This window comes from Oncorhynchus gorbuscha, linkage group LG24, assembly GCF_021184085.1.
Source record: "Oncorhynchus gorbuscha isolate QuinsamMale2020 ecotype Even-year linkage group LG24, OgorEven_v1.0, whole genome shotgun sequence".
NCBI lineage: Eukaryota > Metazoa > Chordata > Actinopteri > Salmoniformes > Salmonidae > Oncorhynchus > Oncorhynchus gorbuscha.
In genome coordinates, this window is record NC_060196.1 from 47,313,887 (window position 1) to 47,334,795 (window position 20,909).

The 20,909-nt window shown below is 44.5% G+C and overlaps 1 protein-coding gene across 12 annotated transcripts in view; it reads left to right on the forward strand.

The window, feature by feature from the left end:
• The window catches only part of LOC124012930 (adhesion G protein-coupled receptor B2-like), a 541,176-nt gene that overhangs the window by 394,480 nt on the left and 125,787 nt on the right, over positions 1 to 20,909 (forward strand). For all 12 annotated transcript variants that reach the window (XR_006834797.1, XM_046326992.1, XM_046326996.1 and 9 more), the window contains one exon: positions 20,690 to 20,816. Coding sequence is in view for 11 of the 12 variants with exons in the window: in XM_046326992.1 (XP_046182948.1) it covers positions 20,690 to 20,816 (127 nt within the window). In the remaining variant the exon portion in view is untranslated. The remainder of the gene's footprint in view (positions 1 to 20,689; positions 20,817 to 20,909) is intronic.

Sequence of the window (20,909 nt, forward strand, 5' to 3'; positions counted from 1 at the left end):
GTTAAAAGGGCAAGCCTATTCCAACCAGGAAAATGAAAAGATTTGCATTGGTCCTCAGATCCTCAAAAATATATACAGTTGCACCATCGAGAGCATCCTGTCTGGTTGCATCAATGCCTGGTATGTTAACTGCTTGGCCTCCGACCGCAAGGCTTACTGCCAATTACATCACTGGTGCCAAACATACTGCCAAGTACATCACTGGGGCCAAGAGGAGGTGTCAAAGGAATGCCAGGAGGTGTCAGAAGAAGGCTTAAAATTGTCAAAGACTCCAGCCAGCCTAGTCATAGACTGTTGTCTCTTCCACCACACGGCAAGCGGTACCGGAGTGCCAAGTCTAGGTCCAAAATGCTTCTTAACAGATTCTACCCCCAAGCCATAAGACTCCTGAACAGCTAATCAAAAGGCTACCCAGACTATTTAAATTGCCATTCCCCTCCCCCACCCCCTCTTTTAAACTGCTGCTACTCCCTGATTATTATCTATGCATAATCACTTTAACTCTACCGACATGTACATGTTACCTCAATTACCTCAACTAACCTGTGCTCTGTACCGGTACCCCCCTGTAAATAGCATACTGTTATTTTACTGCTGCTGTTTAATTATTTGTTGTTTTTATTTTTGAATTATCTATTTTTTACTTAAATCTTAATTTTATTAAAACTGCATTGTCGGTTAAGGGCTTGTTAGTAAGCATTTCACTGTTGTAATCGGCTTTTAATTTCCTCATGCATTAGCTATGTGACTGAGAGTGATAGTTTTGATTGTGATAGTTCTGCATGTTGTGGTCTGCATGGGTTCTGTACAGCTGTGTTGTAGCCATATATAGGTCAGATATAAGCGCACACTGTACATATTCACACACGCTCAGAATCACACACACACGCTCAGAATCACACACACACGCTCAGAATCACACACACACGCTCAGAATCACATACACACGCTCAGAATCACACACACACGCTCAGAATCACATACACACGCTCAGAATCACATACACACGCTCAGAATCACATACACACGCTCAGAATCACACACATACGCTCAGAATCACATACACACGCTCAGAATCACATACACACGCTCAGAATCACACACACACGCTCAGAATCACATACACACGCTCAGAATCACATACACACGTTCAGAATCACATGCACATACGCTCAGAATCACATACACACGCTCAGAATCACATACACACGCTCAGAATCACATACACACGCTCAGAATCACATGCACATACGCTCAGAATCACATACACACGCTCAGAATCACATGCACATACGCTCAGAATCACATACACACGCTCAGAATCACATGCACATACGCTCAGAATCACATACACACGCTCAGAATCACATACACACGCTCAGAATCACATGCACATACGCTCAGAATCACATACACACGCTCAGAATCACATACACACGCTCAGAATCACATACACACGCTCAGAATCACATACACACGCTCAGAATCACATGCACATACGCTCAGAATCACATACACACGCTCAGAATCACATGCACACACGCTCAGAATCACATACACACGCTCAGAATCACATACACACGCTCAGAATCACATACACACGCTCAGAATCACATACACATACGCTCAGAATCACATGCACACGCGCTCAGAATCACATGCACACACGCTCAGAATCACATACACACATTCTCAGAATCACATACACACGCTCAGAATCACATGCACATACACTCAGAATCACATACACACGCGCTCAGAATCACATGCACACGCGCTCAGAATCACATGCACACACGCTCAGAATCACATACACACATTCTCAGAATCACATACACACACGCTCAGAATCACATACACACACTCAGAATCACATGCACACACGCTCAGAATCACATACACACACGCTCAGAATCACATACACACACTCAGAATCACATATGCACACGCTCAGAATCACATACACACACGCTCAGAATCATATGCACACACGCTTAGAATCACATACACACATTCTCAGAATCACATACACACACGCTCAGAATCACATGCACATACGCTTAGAATCACATGCACACACGCTCAGAATCACATACACACACGCTCAGAATCACATACACACACTCAGAATCACATATGCACACGCTCAGAATCACATACACACACGCTCAGAATCATATGCACACACGCTTAGAATCACATACACACGCTCAGAATCACATACACACGCTCAGAATCACACACACACGCTCAGAATCACATGCACACACGCTCAGAATCACATACACACGCTCAGAATCACATACACACGCTCAGAATCACACACACACGCTCAGAATCACATGCACACACGCTCAGAATCACATACACACGCTCAGAATCACATACACACACGCTCAGAATCACATGCACACACGCTCAAAATCACATACACACACGCTCAGAATCACATACACACGCTCAGAATCACACACGCTCAGAATCACATACACACACGCTCAGAATCACATGCACACACGCTTAGAATCACATACACACGCTCAGAATCACATACACACACACTCAGAATCACATGCACACACACTTTCAGAATCACATACACACGCTCAGAATCAGATACACACACGCTCAGAATCACATACACACGCTCAGAATCACATACACACGCTCAGAATCACATACACACGCTCAGAATCACATACACACGCTCAGAATCACATGCACATACGCTCAGAATCACATACACACGCTCAGAATCACATACACACGCTCAGAATCACACACACACGCTCAGAATCACATACACACGCTCAGAATCACATGCACACACGCTCAGAATCACATACACACGCTCAGAATCACATACACACGCTCAGAATCACATACACACGCTCAGAATCACATACACATACGCTCAGAATCACATGCACACGCGCTCAGAATCACATGCACACACGCTCAGAATCACATACACACATTCTCAGAATCACATACAGACGCTCAGAATCACATGCACATACACTCAGAATCACATACACACGCGCTCAGAATCACATGCACACGCGCTCAGAATCACATGCACACACGCTCAGAATCACATACACACATTCTCAGAATCACATACACACACGCTCAGAATCACATACACACACGCTCAGAATCACATACACACACTCAGAATCACATATGCACACGCTCAGAATCACATACACACACGCTCAGAATCATATGCACACACGCTTAGAATCACATACACACATTCTCAGAATCACATACACACACGCTCAGAATCACATGCACATACGCTTAGAATCACATGCACACACGCTCAGAATCACATGCACACACGCTCAGAATCACATACACACACGCTCAGAATCACATACACACACTCAGAATCACATATGCACACGCTCAGAATCACATACACACACGCTCAGAATCATATGCACACACGCTTAGAATCACATACACACGCTCAGAATCACATACACACGCTCAGAATCACACACACACGCTCAGAATCACATGCACACACGCTCAGAATCACATACACACGCTCAGAATCACATACACACACGCTCAGAATCACATGCACACACGCTCAAAATCACATACACACACGCTCAGAATCACATACACACGCTCAGAATCACACACGCTCAGAATCACATGCACACACGCTCAGAATCACATGCACACACGCTTAGAATCACATACACACGCTCAGAATCACATACACACACACTCAGAATCACATGCACACACGCTCAGAATCACATACACACGCTCAGAATCAGATACACACACGCTCAGAATCACATGCACACACGCTCAGAATCACATACACACGCTCAGAATCACATACACACACGCTCAGAATCACACACTCATGCTAACATGCATGTTTAGGAGACGCCACATGTCGAAAGGTTGTTCCATGTTAAATGCCTGTCTGAGTGTGTGTTTGTGTGTCTGTTTGTTGGCCTGTGTGTGTGCGTGCTTTCCCTGTGTTTAGGTAGCTAGCATGGCTTGCTGAAAGCAGAGTGACGCAAGGCGATTTGTGTCATCTGAAGATTTGTTCCAGTGACTTAATGCCATGCTTAGTCACATCCCCCAAACTCTCCTCCAGACTGACAAGGAAGACATACAGAGCACACAACATCCCCTCCTTTTATCCCAAACCCATACCAAGTGTTATAAGGATGAAACAATGACAGACAGCACATCAAAGAATGGTTTACGTAAATCTTATCTAAATCTAGTATCTTTGAGTTATCTCTACCTCTCCTTTTACTCTTCCTCTCTCCTCCTCCCTCAACTCCCTAGATGTACCTCACTCCACTCCTTCCCTAATGCCTCTCTCCTCCTCCCTCAACTCCCCAGATCCACCTCACTCCACTCCTTCCCTAATATAATAATAATATATGCCATTTAGCAGACGCTTTTATAATGCCTCTCTCCTCCTCCCTCAACTCCCCAGATCCACCTCACTCCACTCCTTCCCTAATGCCTCTCTCCTCCTCCCTCAACTCCCCAGATCCACCTCACTCCACTCCTTCCCTAATGCCTTTCTCCTCCTCCATCAACTCCCCAGATCCACCTCACTCCACTCCTTCCCTAACGCCTCTCTCCTCCTCCCTCAACTCCCCAGATCCACCTCACTCCACTCCTTCCCTAATGCCTCTCTCCTCCTCCCTCAACTCCCCAGATCCACCTCACTCCACTCCTTCCCTAATGCCTCTCTCCTCCTCCCTCAACTCCCCAGATCCACCTCACTCCACTCCTTCCCTAACGCCTCTCTCCTCCTCCCTCAACTCCCTAGATGTACCTCACTCCACTCCTTCCCTAACGCCTCTCTCCTCCTCCATCTTCTCCCCAGATCCACCTCACTCCACTCCTTCCCTAATGCCTTTCTCCTCCTCCATCTTCTCCCAAGATCCACCTCACTCCACTCCTTCCCTAATGCCTCTCTCCTCCTCCATCTTCTCCCCAGATCCACCTCACTCCACTCCTTCCCTAATGCCTTTCTCCTCCTCCATCTTCTCCCAAGATCCACCTCACTCCACTCCTTCCCTAATGCCTCTCTCCTCCTCCATCTTCTCCCCAGATCCACCTCACTCCACTCCTTCCCTAATGCCTCTCTCCTCCTCCATCTTCTCCCCAGATCCACCTCACTCCACTCCTTCCCTAATGCCTTTCTCCTCCTCCATCTTCTCCCAAGATCCACCTCACTCCACTCCTTCCCTAATGCCTCTCTCCTCCTCCATCTTCTCCCCAGATCCACCTCACTCCACTCCTTCCCTAATGCCTTTCTCCTCCTCCATCTTCTCCCAAGATCCACCTCACTCCACTCCTTCCCTAATGCCTCTCTCCTCCTCCATCTTCTCCCCAGATCCACCTCACTCCACTCCTTCCCTAATGCCTTTCTCCTCCTCCATCTTCTCCCAAGATCCACCTCACTCCACTCCTTCCCTAATGCCTCTCTCCTCCTCCCTCAACTCCCCAGATCCACCTCACTCCACTCCTTCCCTAACGCCTCTCTCCTCCTCCCTCAACTCCCTAGATGTACCTCACTCCACTCCTTCCCTAACGCCTCTCTCCTCCTCCATCTTCTCCCCAGATCCACCTCACTCCACTCCTTCCCTAATGCCTTTCTCCTCCTCCATCTTCTCCCAAGATCCACCTCACTCCACTCCTTCCCTAATGCCTCTCTCCTCCTCCATCTTCTCCCCAGATCCACCTCACTCCACTCCTTCCCTAATGCCTTTCTCCTCCTCCATCTTCTCCCAAGACCCACCTCACTCCACTCCTTCCCTAATGCCTTTCTCCTCCTCCATCTTCTCCCAAGATCCACCCCACTCCACTCCTTCCCTAATGCCTTTCTCCTCCTCCATCGACTCCCCAGATCTACCTCACTCCACTCCTTCCCTAATGCCTCTCTCCTCCTCCATCGACTCCCCAGATCTACCTCACTCCACTCCTTCCCTAATGCCTTTCTCCTCCTCCATCGACTCCCCAGATCTACCCCACTCCACTCCTTCCCTAATGCCTTTCTCCTCCTCCATCGACTCCCCAGATCTACCCCACTCCACTCCTTCCCTAATGCCTTTCTCCTCCTCCATCGACTCCCCAGATCTACCTCACTCCACTCCTTCCCTAATGCCTTTCTCCTCCTCCATCGACTCCCCAGATCCACCTCACTCCACTCCTTCCCCAATGCCTCTCTCCTCCTCCCTCAACTCCCCAGATCCACCTCACTCCACTCCTTCCCTAATGCCTCTCTCCTCCTCCCTCAACTCCCCAGATCCACCTCACTCCACTCCTTCCCTAACGCCTCTCTCCTCCTCCCTCAACTCCCTAGATGTACCTCACTCCACTCCTTCCCTAACGCCTCTCTCCTCCTCCATCTTCTCCCCAGATCCACCTCACTCCACTCCTTCCCTAATGCCTTTCTCCTCCTCCATCTTCTCCCAAGATCCACCTCACTCCACTCCTTCCCTAATGCCTCTCTCCTCCTCCATCTTCTCCCCAGATCCACCTCACTCCACTCCTTCCCTAATGCCTTTCTCCTCCTCCATCTTCTCCCAAGATCCACCTCACTCCACTCCTTCCCTAATGCCTCTCTCCTCCTCCATCTTCTCCCCAGATCCACCTCACTCCACTCCTTCCCTAATGCCTTTCTCCTCCTCCATCTTCTCCCAAGATCCACCTCACTCCACTCCTTCCCTAATGCCTCTCTCCTCCTCCATCTTCTCCCCAGATCCACCTCACTCCACTCCTTCCCTAATGCCTTTCTCCTCCTCCATCTTCTCCCAAGATCCACCTCACTCCACTCCTTCCCTAATGCCTCTCTCCTCCTCCCTCAACTCCCCAGATCCACCTCACTCCACTCCTTCCCTAACGCCTCTCTCCTCCTCCCTCAACTCCCTAGATGTACCTCACTCCACTCCTTCCCTAACGCCTCTCTCCTCCTCCATCTTCTCCCCAGATCCACCTCACTCCACTCCTTCCCTAATGCCTTTCTCCTCCTCCATCTTCTCCCAAGATCCACCTCACTCCACTCCTTCCCTAATGCCTCTCTCCTCCTCCATCTTCTCCCCAGATCCACCTCACTCCACTCCTTCCCTAATGCCTTTCTCCTCCTCCATCTTCTCCCAAGACCCACCTCACTCCACTCCTTCCCTAATGCCTTTCTCCTCCTCCATCTTCTCCCAAGATCCACCCCACTCCACTCCTTCCCTAATGCCTTTCTCCTCCTCCATCGACTCCCCAGATCTACCTCACTCCACTCCTTCCCTAATGCCTCTCTCCTCCTCCATCGACTCCCCAGATCTACCTGACTCCACTCCTTCCCTAATGCCTTTCTCCTCCTCCATCGACTCCCCAGATCTACCTCACTCCACTCCTTCCCTAATGCCTTTCTCCTCCTCCATCGACTCCCCAGATCCACCCCACTCCACTCCTTCCCTAATGCCTTTCTCCTCCTCCATCGACTTCCCAGATCTACCTCACTCCACTCCTCTCGCTCCTTCTTAACCTCTCTGCCATCCTGACGTTACCGTATACACTATATCCTATATATACTGTATCATATATCCTAAATACTCTATCATATATCCTTTATCATTTACCATATATGCTCTACACTGTATCCTATATACTGTATACTGTATCTTATATCCTGTATCCTGTATCCTGTATCCTATAACCTATATCATATATATTATATACTGTATCGTATATACTGTATCCTATACCCTTTGTACTGTATCATATATCTGATGTACTGTAGCCGTTACACTGTATCCTACTGTATATCGAGGTTCCTATATACTGTATCATATATCCTATGTACTGTATAATTTACACTCTATCCTACTGTATATCCTGTATCCTATATACTGTATCCTATATACTGTAACCTATATCCTGTATCCTATACCCTATATACTCTATCCTGTATCCTATACCCTATATACTGTATCCTATACCCTATATCATGTGTCCTATATATCCTATATCCTGTATCCTATATCCTGTATCCTATACCCTATATCCTGCATTCTGTAGCCTGTATACTGTATCTTATGCCCTATAGCCTGTATCTTATACCCTATATCCTGTATCCTATACCCTATATCCTGTATCATATACCCTTTTTCCTGCGTCCTATACCCTATGTAGTGTATCCTATATAATGTGTCCTATATACTGTATCTTATATCCCATATACTGTAACCTATATCACATATATTCTATATCCTGTATAATCTATCATATATCTTATATTCCATATCCTATATCCATATGCTATATTCCATATGCTATATCCTATATCCTATATACTGTGTCCTATTTACTGTATCCTATCCAGTATCAGTCAAAAGTTTGGACATATACTGATTCAAGAGGTTTTCTTTTTTTTAAACTATTTTCTACATTGTAGAATAAAAATGAAGACATCAAAACTATAAAATAACACATATTGATTCATGTAGCAAGAAAAAAGTGTTTGACATTCTGCAAAGGGATCCTGAGTGACGCAGCAGTCTAAGGCACTGCATCTCAGTCCTAGATGCGTCACTACAGACACCATGGTTCCAATCCAGGCTGTATCACAACTGGCAGTTATTGGGAGTCCCATAGGGCGGCGCACAATTGGACCAGCATCATCCTGGTTTGACCGGTGTAGGCCGTCATTGTAACTACAGGAAGCATTTGGTCGGAGTCATTACAGCTAAATGTGGCACAACCAGTTATGGGCCATTACTTTTTCACATAGGGGAACTGGGGGTTGCATATCTTTGTTGATTAAATAAATACAATAAGTATCCAATTGTTGTTGTATTTGTTCACTCAGGTTCCCTGTATCTAATATTAGGTTTTGGTTGAAGAGCTGAAAACATTCAGTATCAAAAATATGCAAAAAATAGAGATTCAGAAAGGGGCGAATACTTTTTCACAGCACTGTATTTCTGACCCTAGTTACTACTAAAGTCAGATCTGTAAGGTTTGTGACCCTCTAACACCCTCATCACCTCACCATAGACCATCTAACACCCTGATCACCTCACCATAGACCATCTAACACCCTTATCACCTCACCATAGTCCCTCTAACACCCTGATCACCTCACCATAGTCCCTCTAACACCCTGATCACCTCACCATAGAGCATCTAACAGCCTGATCACCTCACCATAGTCCCTCTAACACCCTGATCACCTCACCATAGACCATCTAACACCCTCATCACCTCACCATAGACCATCTAACACCCTGATCACCTCACCATAGTCCCTCTAACACCCTGATCACCTCACCATAGTCCCTCTAACACCCTGATCACCTCACCATAGACCCTCTAACACCCTGATCACCTCACCATAGACAAAATATAATAATAATAATATATGCCATTTAGCAGACGCTTTTATCCAAAGCGACTTACAGTCATGTGTGCATACATTCTACGTATGGGTGGTCCCGGGGATCGAACCCACTACCCTGGCGTTACAAGCGCCATGCTCTACCAACTGAGCTACAGAAGGACCATAGACCCTCCCCTCTAACACCCTGATCACCTCACCATAGACCCTCCCCTCTAACACCCTGATCACCTCACCATAGTCCCTCTATCACCCTGATTCTTCTCACCATAGACCATCTAACACCCTGATTCTTCTCACCATAGACAATCTAACACCCTGATCACCTCACCATAGTCCCTCTAACACCCTGATCACCTCACCATAGTCCATCTAACACCCTGATCACCTCACCATAGTCCATCTAACACCCTGATCACCTCACCATAGTCCCTCTATCACCCTGATTCTTCTCACCATAGACCATCTAACACCCTGATCACCTCACCATAGTGCCTCTATCACCCTGATTCTTCTCACCATAGACCCTCTAACACCCTGATCACCTCACCATAGTCCATCTAACACCCTGATCACCTCACGTAGTGCCTCTAACACCCTGATTCTTCTCACCATAGTCCCTCTAACACCCTGATCACCTCACCATAGTCCCTCTAACACCCTGATCACCTCACCATAGACCCTCTAACACCCTGATCACCTCACGTAGTGCCTCTAACACCCTGATCACCTCACCATAGTCCCTCTAACACCCTGATCACCTCACCATAGTCCCTCTAACACCCTGATCACCTCACCATAGACCCTCTAACACCCTGTTCACTTCACCATAGTCCCTCTAACACCCTGATCACCTCACCATAGTCCCTCTAACACCCTGATCACCTCACCATAGTCCCTCTATCACCCTGATTCTTCTCACCATAGACCCTCTAACACCCTGATCACCTCACCATAGTCCATCTAACACCCTGATCACCTCACCATAGTGCCTCTAACACCCTGATCACCTCACGTAGTGCCTCTAACACCCTGATCACTTCACCATAGTCCCTCTAACACCCTGATCACCTCACCATAGTCCCTCTAACACCCTGATCACCTCACCATAGACCCTCTAACACCCTGATCACCTCACCATAGTCCCTCTAACACCCTGATCAGTTAGGTAGTCTAACTGCTAGACCGTATCACCTCACCATAGACCCTCACTATGTCTAACTGCCAAGCTACCTGCCCCGGATCCCCTTACCATAGACCCACCCCTCACCATAGACCCTTCACAGTGGTGTAAAGTACTGAAGTAAAAATACTTTAAAGTACTTTATTTTTTATTATTTTTTATTTCACCTTTATTTAACCAGGTAGGCTAGTTGAGAACAAGTTATAGTTTGCAATTGCGACCTGGCCAAGACAAAGCAAAGCAGGTCGACACATACAACAACAGAGAGTTACACATGGAATAAACTAACATACAATCAATGATACAGTAGAAAAATCGACATACAGCATGTGCAAATGAGGTAGGATAAGAGAGGTAAGGCAATAAATAGGCCATGGTGTCAAAGTAATTACATTATAGCAATTAAACACTGGAATGGTAGGATGTGCAAGTTGAGATACTGGGATACTGAGATACTATTTTGTAAATGACAACGCCGAAGTCGAGGATCGGTAGGATGGTCAGTTTTACGAGGGTATGTTTGGCTGCATGAGTGAAGGATGCTTTGTTGTGGAATAGGAAGCTGATTCTAGATGTAATGTTTATATTCGTTTATGTTTATATTCGTCTGGAAGGAGAGTTTACAGTCTAACCAGACACCTAGGTATTTGTAGTTGTCCACATATTCTAAGTCAGAACTGTCCAGAGTAGTGATGCTGCACGGGCGGGCAGGTGCGGGCAGCGATTGGTTGAAGAGCATGCACTTAGTTTTACTTGCATTTAAGAGCAGTTGGAGGCCACGGGAAGGAGAGTTGTATGGCATTGAAGCTCATCTGGAGGTTAGTTAAAACACAGTATCCAGCGAAGGGCCAGAGGTATACAGAATGGTGTCGTCTGATTAGAGGTGTATCAAAAAATCACCAGCAGCGAGAGCGACATCATTGATGTATACAGAGAAGAGAGTCGGCCCGAGAATTGAACCCTGTGGCATCCCCATAAATACTGCCAAAGGTCCGGACAACAGGCCCTCCGATTTGACATACTGAACTCTATCGTGGAAGTAGTTGGTGAACCAAGCGAGGCAATAATTTGAGAAACCAAGGCTATTGAGTCTGCCAATAAGAATGTGATTGACAGAGTCGAAAACCTTAGCCAGGTCGATGAATACGGCTGCACAGAAATGTCTCTTATCGATGCCGGTTACTCCTTAAGTAGTACTATTTTTGACAACTTCTACTTTTGTTTCACTAGACTTTTGATACTTAAGTATATTTTAGCAATCAAGTGATATTTCACTGGGTGATATTCACTTTTACTTGAGTCATTTTCTATTATGGTATCTTTACTTTTACGCAAGTGTGACAGTACTTTTTCCACCACTGACCTTTCTTTAGATTTCCCACCTACTCTCTCTCTCTATATCCCCCATCTCTCTCTCTCTCCATATATATATCCCCCATATAATATAATAATAATATATGCCATTTAGCAGATGCTTTTATCCAAAGCGACTTACAGTCATGTGTGCATACATTCTACGTATGGGTGGTCCCGGGGATCAAACCCACTACCCTGGCATTACAAGCGCCATGCTCTACCAACTGAGCTACGGAAGGACCATTTATCTCTCTCTCTCTATATCCCCCATCTCTCTCTCTCTATATCCCCCATCTCTCTCTCTCTATATCCCCCATCTCTCTCTCTATATATATATCCCCCATCTCTCTCTATATATATATATATATATCCCCCATCTCTCTCTCTATATCCCCCATCTCTCTCTCTCTATATCCCCCATATCTCTCTATATATATATATCCCCCATCTCTCTCTATATATATATATATCCCCCATATCTCTCTCTCTATATATATATATATATATATATATATATATATATATATATATATATATATATATCCCCCCCATCTCTCTCTATATGTATATATATATATATATCCCCCATATCTCTCTCTATATATATATCCCCCATCTCTCTCTCTATATATATATATCCCCCATCTCTCTCTATATGTATATATATATCCCCCATATCTCTCTATATATATATCCCCCATCTCTCTCTCTCTCTATATATATATATCCCCCATATCTCTCTCTATATATATATCCCCCATCTCTCTCTCTATATATATATATCCCCCATCACTCTCTCTCGCTCCCTCTCTCTTTCTCTCTTTCTTTCTCTTTCTCTCTCGGACTGTCTTTCTCTCTCTCTCTCTGATCTGAAGGAAAATAGGTGAAAAGTGAAAAATGAAAAATGAAGTAAGTTAAACTAAATGTAAGGCACTGTAATACATGCAAGCTAAATATGGAGTTAATATGTCAAAATCAGACTTTGTCCTCAGGTCTAACAAGACCAGTTTAAATCAATTCAATCTGTCTATTCACCATTTAAACCTCCAAAAGTCCCTCATCGTCAAATTAGGATTTAATCGCCAGATAAAATAAAAAGTGGTAAGCTTCCATTCAAGCTTTATTGGTGAGCTAAAACAAAATATTGGAAAGTGTCAATGTACCTTGAAGGGATACTTTGGGATTTTGACAATGAGGCGCTTTATCTACAATGCCTTCAGGAAGTATTCATACCCCTTGACTTATTCCAACCTTATTTGGTTGTGTTACAGCCTGAATTCAAAATGTATTGAATCTCTTTTTTTCTTTCTCACTCATTTACACACAATAACCTATAATGACAAAGTGGAAACAGGTTTTTCAAAATGTTTGCAAATTTTGAAAAAATGTAATTACAAAAATATCTAATTTACATACAGTAAGTATTACACCCCTGGGTTAATACTTTATAGCAGCACCTGTGAGTCTTTTGGGGTAAGTCTCTGAGCTCTGCACACCTGGATTGTACAATATTTGCATGTTACTATTTGTAAAATTCTTCAAGCTCTGTCAAGTTGATTGTTGATCATTGCTAGACAGCTATTTCCAAGTTTTGCTATAGATGTTCAAGCTGTTTTCAAACCGCTCAGGAACATTCAATGTCATCTTGAAAAGTAACTCCTGTGTGGATTTGACCTTGTGTTTTAGGTTATTGTCCTGCTGAAAGGTGAATTTGTCTGTTGGAAAGTGTCTGTTGGAATTTGTCAGTGTCTGTTGGAAAGCAGAGGTTTTCCTCTACATTTACATTTACATTTAAGTCATTTAGCAGACGCTCTTATCCAGAGCGACTCTAGGATGTTACCTGAACTTATAGCTGTTTTATCCTAAAAAACTCCAATGACAAGCATTCCCATAACATGATGCAGCCACCACCATGTTTGAAAATATGAAGAGTGGTACACAGTAATGTGTTATGTTGTATTTCCCACAAACCTATCGCTTTGTATTCAGGACAAAAGGTTAATATATTTGCCACATTACTTAAATGCCTCGTTGCAAACAGGATGCATGTTTTGGAGTATTTGTATTCTATACAGGCTTCCTTTTTTTCACTCTGTCATTTATGTCAGTTTTCTCGTTTCATAATCATTAAACTCTAGCTTTTTTAAATCACCATTGGCCTCATGGTGAAATCCCTGAGCCGCTGCCTTCCTCTCCAGCAACTGAGTTAGGAAGGACGACAGTATATTTGTAGTGACTGGGTGTATTGATACACTATCCAAAGCCTAATTAATAACTTAACCATGCTGAAAGGGATATTCAGCGTCTGCACTTTTTATTTTTAAACATCTACCAATCGGTGCCCTTTTTTATTTTGAAATGTTGAAAAACCTCTCTGATCTTTGTGGTTGAATCTGTGCTTAAAATGCACTACTCGATTGAGGGACCATACAGATAATGGTACGTGTGGGGTACAGAGATGGGGAAGTCATTCAAATGTTAACCACTGTTATTGAACACGGAATTAATCCATACAATTTATTATGCGATTTGTTAATCACATTTTTACTCCTGAATTTGTAGATGTCAAGAGTAATTTTGCGCTTTCCTCTCCAAATAGGGATCACTTAGTGTTCCTCTGTTTTATCCTGCAGACACCCCACTGTGAGCCAGCAGACAACACACACACACACACACACACACACACACACACACACACACACACACACACACACACACACACACACACACACACACACACACACACACACACACACACACACACACACACACACACACACACACAAACCCCTTACGATACACAGAGTATTACATGTTTTGCTTATGGGCAAGTGTGTGTGCTAGTGTGCGTATGTGTGTTTATATGTTCATATCTGTGCGTGTGTGCGTGTGATAAGCTCACCCAAGTAAGAATTGGGACACCATGCATAACCCAGCAAGACACATTTCTCTCCATCTGTCCTAATAATTATTTATGCATGTAGACTGATAAGGCCCGTATGGCTCAATATGTACTGAAATTCTGGCTCGTGTGTGAGTGAACACATCTCTGTTTATAGTTCATGTTGAGGGTGTGTGTGTGTGTGTGTGTGTGTGTGTGTGTGTGTGTGTGTGTGTGTGTGTGTGTGTGTGTGTGTGTGTGTGTGTGTGTGTGTGTGTGTGTGTGTGTGTGTGTGTGTGTGTGTGTGTGTGTGTGTGTGTGTGTGGACGTGTTTAACTATTCTTGTGGGGACGAGAAGTAAACAAAATAAATTTGACCAATTGGGGACATTTTTGTTAGTCCCCACATGGTCAAATGCTATTTCTAGGGGGTTTAGGGTTAAGGTTAGGATTAGTGTTATTGTTAGAATTACGTTAAGGTTTAGAGTTAGGAGCAAGGGTTAGTTTTTAGCTTAGGGGTAGGAATCTAGGGTTAGGTCTATGGTTATGGTTAAGGATAGGTTTTTCTTGTTAGGGTTAGGGTAAGAGTACTGGTTAGGGTTAGGTTTAAGGTCAGGCGTTAGGGAAAATAGGGTTTTGAATGGGACTGAATTGTGTTTCCCCACAAGTTTAGCTGTACAAGACTGTGCGTGTGTGTGTGTGTGTGTGTGTGTGTGTGTGTGTGTGTGTGTGTGTGTGTGTGTGTGTGTGTGTGTGTGTGTGTGTGTGTGTGTGTGTGTGTGTGTGTGTGTGTGTGTGTGTGTGTGTGTGTGTGTGTGTGTGTGTGTGTGTGTGTGTGTGTGTGTGTGTGTGTGTGTGTGTGTGTGTGTGTGTGCGTGCGTGCGCGTGCGCATGCGTGTGTGTGCGTGTGTGTGTAAATAATCAGTATGAGTCAGCTCAGCCAGGCCACCCGTGATACAAGTCAGTATTCGACGTCAATCAATATCTGAGGACTTCGGGACGTGGAAACCGGCCACTAGAGGCAATCGTGAGCACTGTTAGCTTCAAGTAGTTTTCAGTTTTATTAAGGCGTTGTGGCAGATGGGCATAAGCATCTGCCTCGGATTGGAAAGTTTGTATGTTTAAATCCAGTTATAGAAAGTCGTTTTTGATATTTTTGTTTTAAGCCTGTCCCAAACCTTAACCCCCCAGCTAGCAATGAGGATTCAACCCAGAAGCGGCCCTCTTCCAGGTGGCCAGAACTGATTGAATTGGCCCAGAATCGGGTGTCGGACACGGCCCAGAATCAGCCCAAGTACATCAGGCCGTTTCTGTCTACCAGAATCCCCCCAGAATCAGCCCAAGTATATCAGGCCATTTCTGTCTACCAGAATCCCCCCAGAAGCGGCCCAATGCAAATATAAATAAATGTATAAAAATGTACCAGATTTATTCATTTTAAATATGACTATTATACATACAAATTACCCCCTTTTCTTCATATCCATGTTCCATCGCTGCAACTCCCGTACGGCCTCGGGAGCGGCGAAGGTCAAGAGCCATGCATCCCCCCGAAACACAACCCAGGCAATGTGTCAGAGGAACCACCGTACACCTGATGACCGTGTCGGCATGCATGTGCCTGGCCCGCCACAGGAGTCGCTACAGCACGAGGACAAGGACATCCCGGATGACATTGGGCCAATTGTGCTTTGCTTCATGGGTCTCCCGTTCACGGCCAGCACGGGCTTAAACCACTGTGCCACTTGCACAAAGTATCAAAATACTCAAATATAACAGGACTCTTAAATCATTTCATTTAAATGTTATTTTTTGATCACAGAAACATTGAAAACATATGGAAAAATAAAAACATAATGAAGTGTTAATTATATAAAGCAGCCTGTGTAATCATCTGCCAGAGAGTAACCACAATCGGCCCAATCCCCAAGTAATACATTTGGGCGAGATAACTCACTCACACCGGAATCGGCCCGAGTTCAATCCCCACATCCTAGCCATAAGTAATACTTAGGACACATGACGTCGGCCGAGTCTGATTCTCAGCCGTGTTCCCCGACTCTCAGCCAGAATCGGCCCAGATCCACTGTGCTAGCTGGGTCTTACCTTAACCAGAGTTCATTCCTATTGTAACCTTAACCCTTACCTTAAAGATTCAAACTTAATGCCTAAACTTAAACTTAAACACTTTGAAATGGAATGTCTGGAACAACTTCGGAAATTAGACATTTGAGAAACAAAGATAAACGTCTCACATGAGACTGTCAGAGTTTGTAGTACTTAGCATTGCACATGGCAGGCAGAGAGAGAGATAACAAGTTGAACGTGGTAATTCGTCTGTTGATTTGCATGATGAAAGTGGAGTAGGGGGAAGTTTCCCTTTAGACACAAGGTCAGTTTAGCATCACACACATTGAGTTGAAGTTAGGACTTGGGAAATGTAAGCTGCTTCTTTGTCTGTTCTTACTGGAAGATTCTACCTGCATCAATGATACTCTCAACTCCACAGATTGATTAGTGTTTCTGGTAGACTGTTACCTCTCAAAGCGCTGCTCGGCATAATTGTGCATTTTGGGTCTGTTCATTGAAGGTACTCGGGGGCACACGCAGGCATACACACGTAGGCACACTACCGAATAGCTTCCCATGTGTACCTACAACATGTATCTACTATGACATGTTCCACATAACGGTCCATGGCTCATTCATCCTTCTGTCTATGGCATTGTTGTACAATAGGCAGACACACACACTGCCTATCCAAAATCAGACCAGCAACCGCTGATAATCACTGATTATATGTCAATCTGGGCCCCCTCTCCCTGGGGAGACAAAACCAGCAGTGTGTGTATGTGTATGTGTGTGTGTGTGTGTGTGTGTGTGTGTGTGTGTGTGTGTGTGTGTGTGTGTGTGTGTGTGTGTGTGTGTGTGTGTGTGTGTGTGTGTGTGTGTGTGTGTGTGTGTGTGTGTGTGTGTGTGTGTGTGTGTGTGTGTGTGCGCGTGCATTCGGCGCATGCAATGTGTCTCCCTGTGGAGCACTGTAACCTCAGTGGAATATGCCAACGTCCAGATTATAACCCCTAGCAGGTTGAATGCCATTTTTTACAGCATCCTATCCATCTGTCCCATACCAGGCGGCAGACTGATGCCATGTGGCCCCAGACCATGCTCTCACAGCTGTGGATCTTCCAACCCTAGGGCCCCTCCACAGTTGGCTTCGACCTAGTTCAGAATTAAAATATAATTTAGAAGGGAAGTGTTTTCTTGAATCAAAAAGATGCTTAGGGAAATTGATTTGTCTCTACCTCACTTTCCAACTGCAAACTAGAAATATGAGGGACATTCACCAAGGACAATGAGGGACAATAGAAGTTGATTAGGAAAATACTTCTTTATTAGCAACCCCTTATGAACAAGAACACTGCGTCCTGTTTCTCTCCTCTGCCTCCCAGTCAGTGTTTGGTGGTGGTGCTATCAGAGGAGTTGATGGAAAAGACCTCTTCAGCTGTGATATAGCTGACAGAGACAGTACACTCAGCACTGTTTCAACTGTCAATAATTATACATCAGGCCCTGTGAGGGGACTGATAATTAGTTCAGTTATTGTCAGGGGCTGTGCATACACAACACTCTAACAGAACTGTATAAAGGTTCATCTCAGTGTTATAACTGTTCACAGAAGTGCCACAGACAGGGTGGTGGTTAGTCCAGTTAGTGTGACTCATGTATCTGAAGGTTCATATCACTGCTGTAACCGTGACAAGATCTGCAACAGACGTGTGTACAGTCATTTGTAGTAAAGCCAGGCTCGATCATATGGTTGGTGTGTGTTGATGGCTGTAAGGCTAGTCATTAGTTCAATTAGAGAATGTGAATGTTCCCATTGATTGACCTCCACATCACACTTTTCATTACTAAATGAGAGATGTACACCACCGTTCAAAAGTTTGGGATCACTTAGAAATGTCCTTGTTTTTGAAAGAAAATTTAAAAAATTGTCCATTAAAATAACTTAAAATTTATCAGAAATATAGTGTAGACATTGTTAATGTTGTAAATTACTATTGTAGCTGGAAACGGTTGATATTTAATGGAATATCTACATAGGCGTACAGAGGCCCAATATCAGCAACCATCACTCCTGTGTTCCAATGGCACGTTGTGTTAGCTAATCCAAGTTTATCATTTTAAAAGTCTAATTGATCATTAGAAAACCTTTTTGCAATTACGTTTGCACAGTTGACAACTATTAAAGAAGATTAAAGAAGCAATAAATCTGGCCTTCTTTAGACTAGTTGAGTATCTGGAGCATGTGGGTTCGATTACAGGCTCAAAATGGCCAGAAACAAATAACTTTCTTCTGAAACTTCATCAGTCTATTCTTGTTCTGAGAAATGAAGGCTATTCCATGTGATGAATTGCCAATAAACTGAAGATCTCATACAACACTTTATACTACTCCCTTCACAGAACAGCACAAACTGGCTCTAACCAGAATAGTGGGAGGCCCCGGTGCACAACTGAGTAAGAGGAGAAGTACATTAGAGTGTCTAGTTTGAGAAACAGATGCCTCACAAGTCCTCAACTGGCAGCTTCATGAAATAAATAAAACACCAGTCTCAACGTCAACAGTGAAGAGGCGACTCCAGGATGCTGGACTTCTAGGCAGAGTTGCAAAAAAAAAAGCCATATCTCAGACTGGCCAAGAAAAATAAACAATTAAGATGGGCAAAAGAACACAGACACTGGACAGAGGAATATCGGAAAAAAAGTGTTATGGACAAACTAATCTAAGTTTGAGGTAATTGGAACACAAAGAAGAACATTTGTGAGACGCAGAAAAAAATTGAAAGATGTTGGAGGAGTGCTTGACGCCATCTGTTAAGCACGGTGTAGGCAATGTGATGGTCTGGGAGTGCTTTGGTGGTGGTAAAGTGGGAGATTTGTACAGGGTAAAAGGGATCTTGAAGAAGGAAGGCTATCACTCCATTTTGCAACGCCATGCCATACCCTGTGGACGGCGCTTAATTAGAGCCAATTTCCTCCTACAACAGGACAATGACCCAAAGCACAGCTCCAAACTGTGCAAGAACTAGTGAGGGAAAAAGCAGTCAGCTGGTATTCTGTCTATAATGGAGTGGCCAGCACGGTCAGAGTTGAGATCCCTCTTTTGAGCTGTTGTGGGGGGCAGCTTGACCGTAAGAAGTGCCCATCAAGCCAATCCAACTTGTGGGAGGTGCTTCAGGAAGCATGGGGTGAAATATCTTTGGATTACCTCAACAAATTGAAAACTAGAATGCCAAAGGTCTGCATGGCTGTAATTGCTGCAAATGGAAGATTCTTTGACGGAAGCAAAGTTTGAAGGACACAAATATTATTTCAATTTAAAATCATTACTTATAACCTTGTCAACATCTTGACTATATTTCCTATTCATTTTGCAAATCATTTCATGAATGTTTTCATGGAAAACAAGGACATTTCTAAGTGACCCCAAACTTTTGAACAGTAGTATATATGGAGGCATGGAGTACAGAGGGATGAATACATGGGTAAAGGATGGAGAGAAGAAATGAGGGGTTCATGGGGGTCTGGCTGTCCCTGTCAGAGTGGGCTCTACAGCACAATACAGCTCAATGTGGTCAATGAGTACCCAGCCTCTCTCTCTCTCTCTCTCTCTCTCTCTCTCTCTCTCTCTCTCTCTCTCTCTCTCTCTCTCTGACTCTCTTTCTCTCACTCTCTCTCTCTCTCTCTCTCTCTCTCTCTCTCTCTCTCACTCTCTCACTTTTTGTTTGAGTGCATCTGTATGCTGTAATGTGATGGTGTGTGTGTGTGTGTGTCTCACTCACTGTGTGTGTCCATGTTTCTCCCATCTCCAGGGAAGCTGGCGCTAAGAACTGGGACACCGAGGGCTGCCAAACACTCACGTCTGCCGCCGTCCACACTAAATGCCTGTGCAGCAGGATCTCAACCTACGCTGTGCTAGCGCAACAAGCTAAAGACCCGGTGAGTCACATTTCCAGCTCTACTCGATTGCACTGGGGCTAACGCTAATTGGAGCCAACAAGCTAATGTGTTAGGGTGTTGGCATGTGGATAT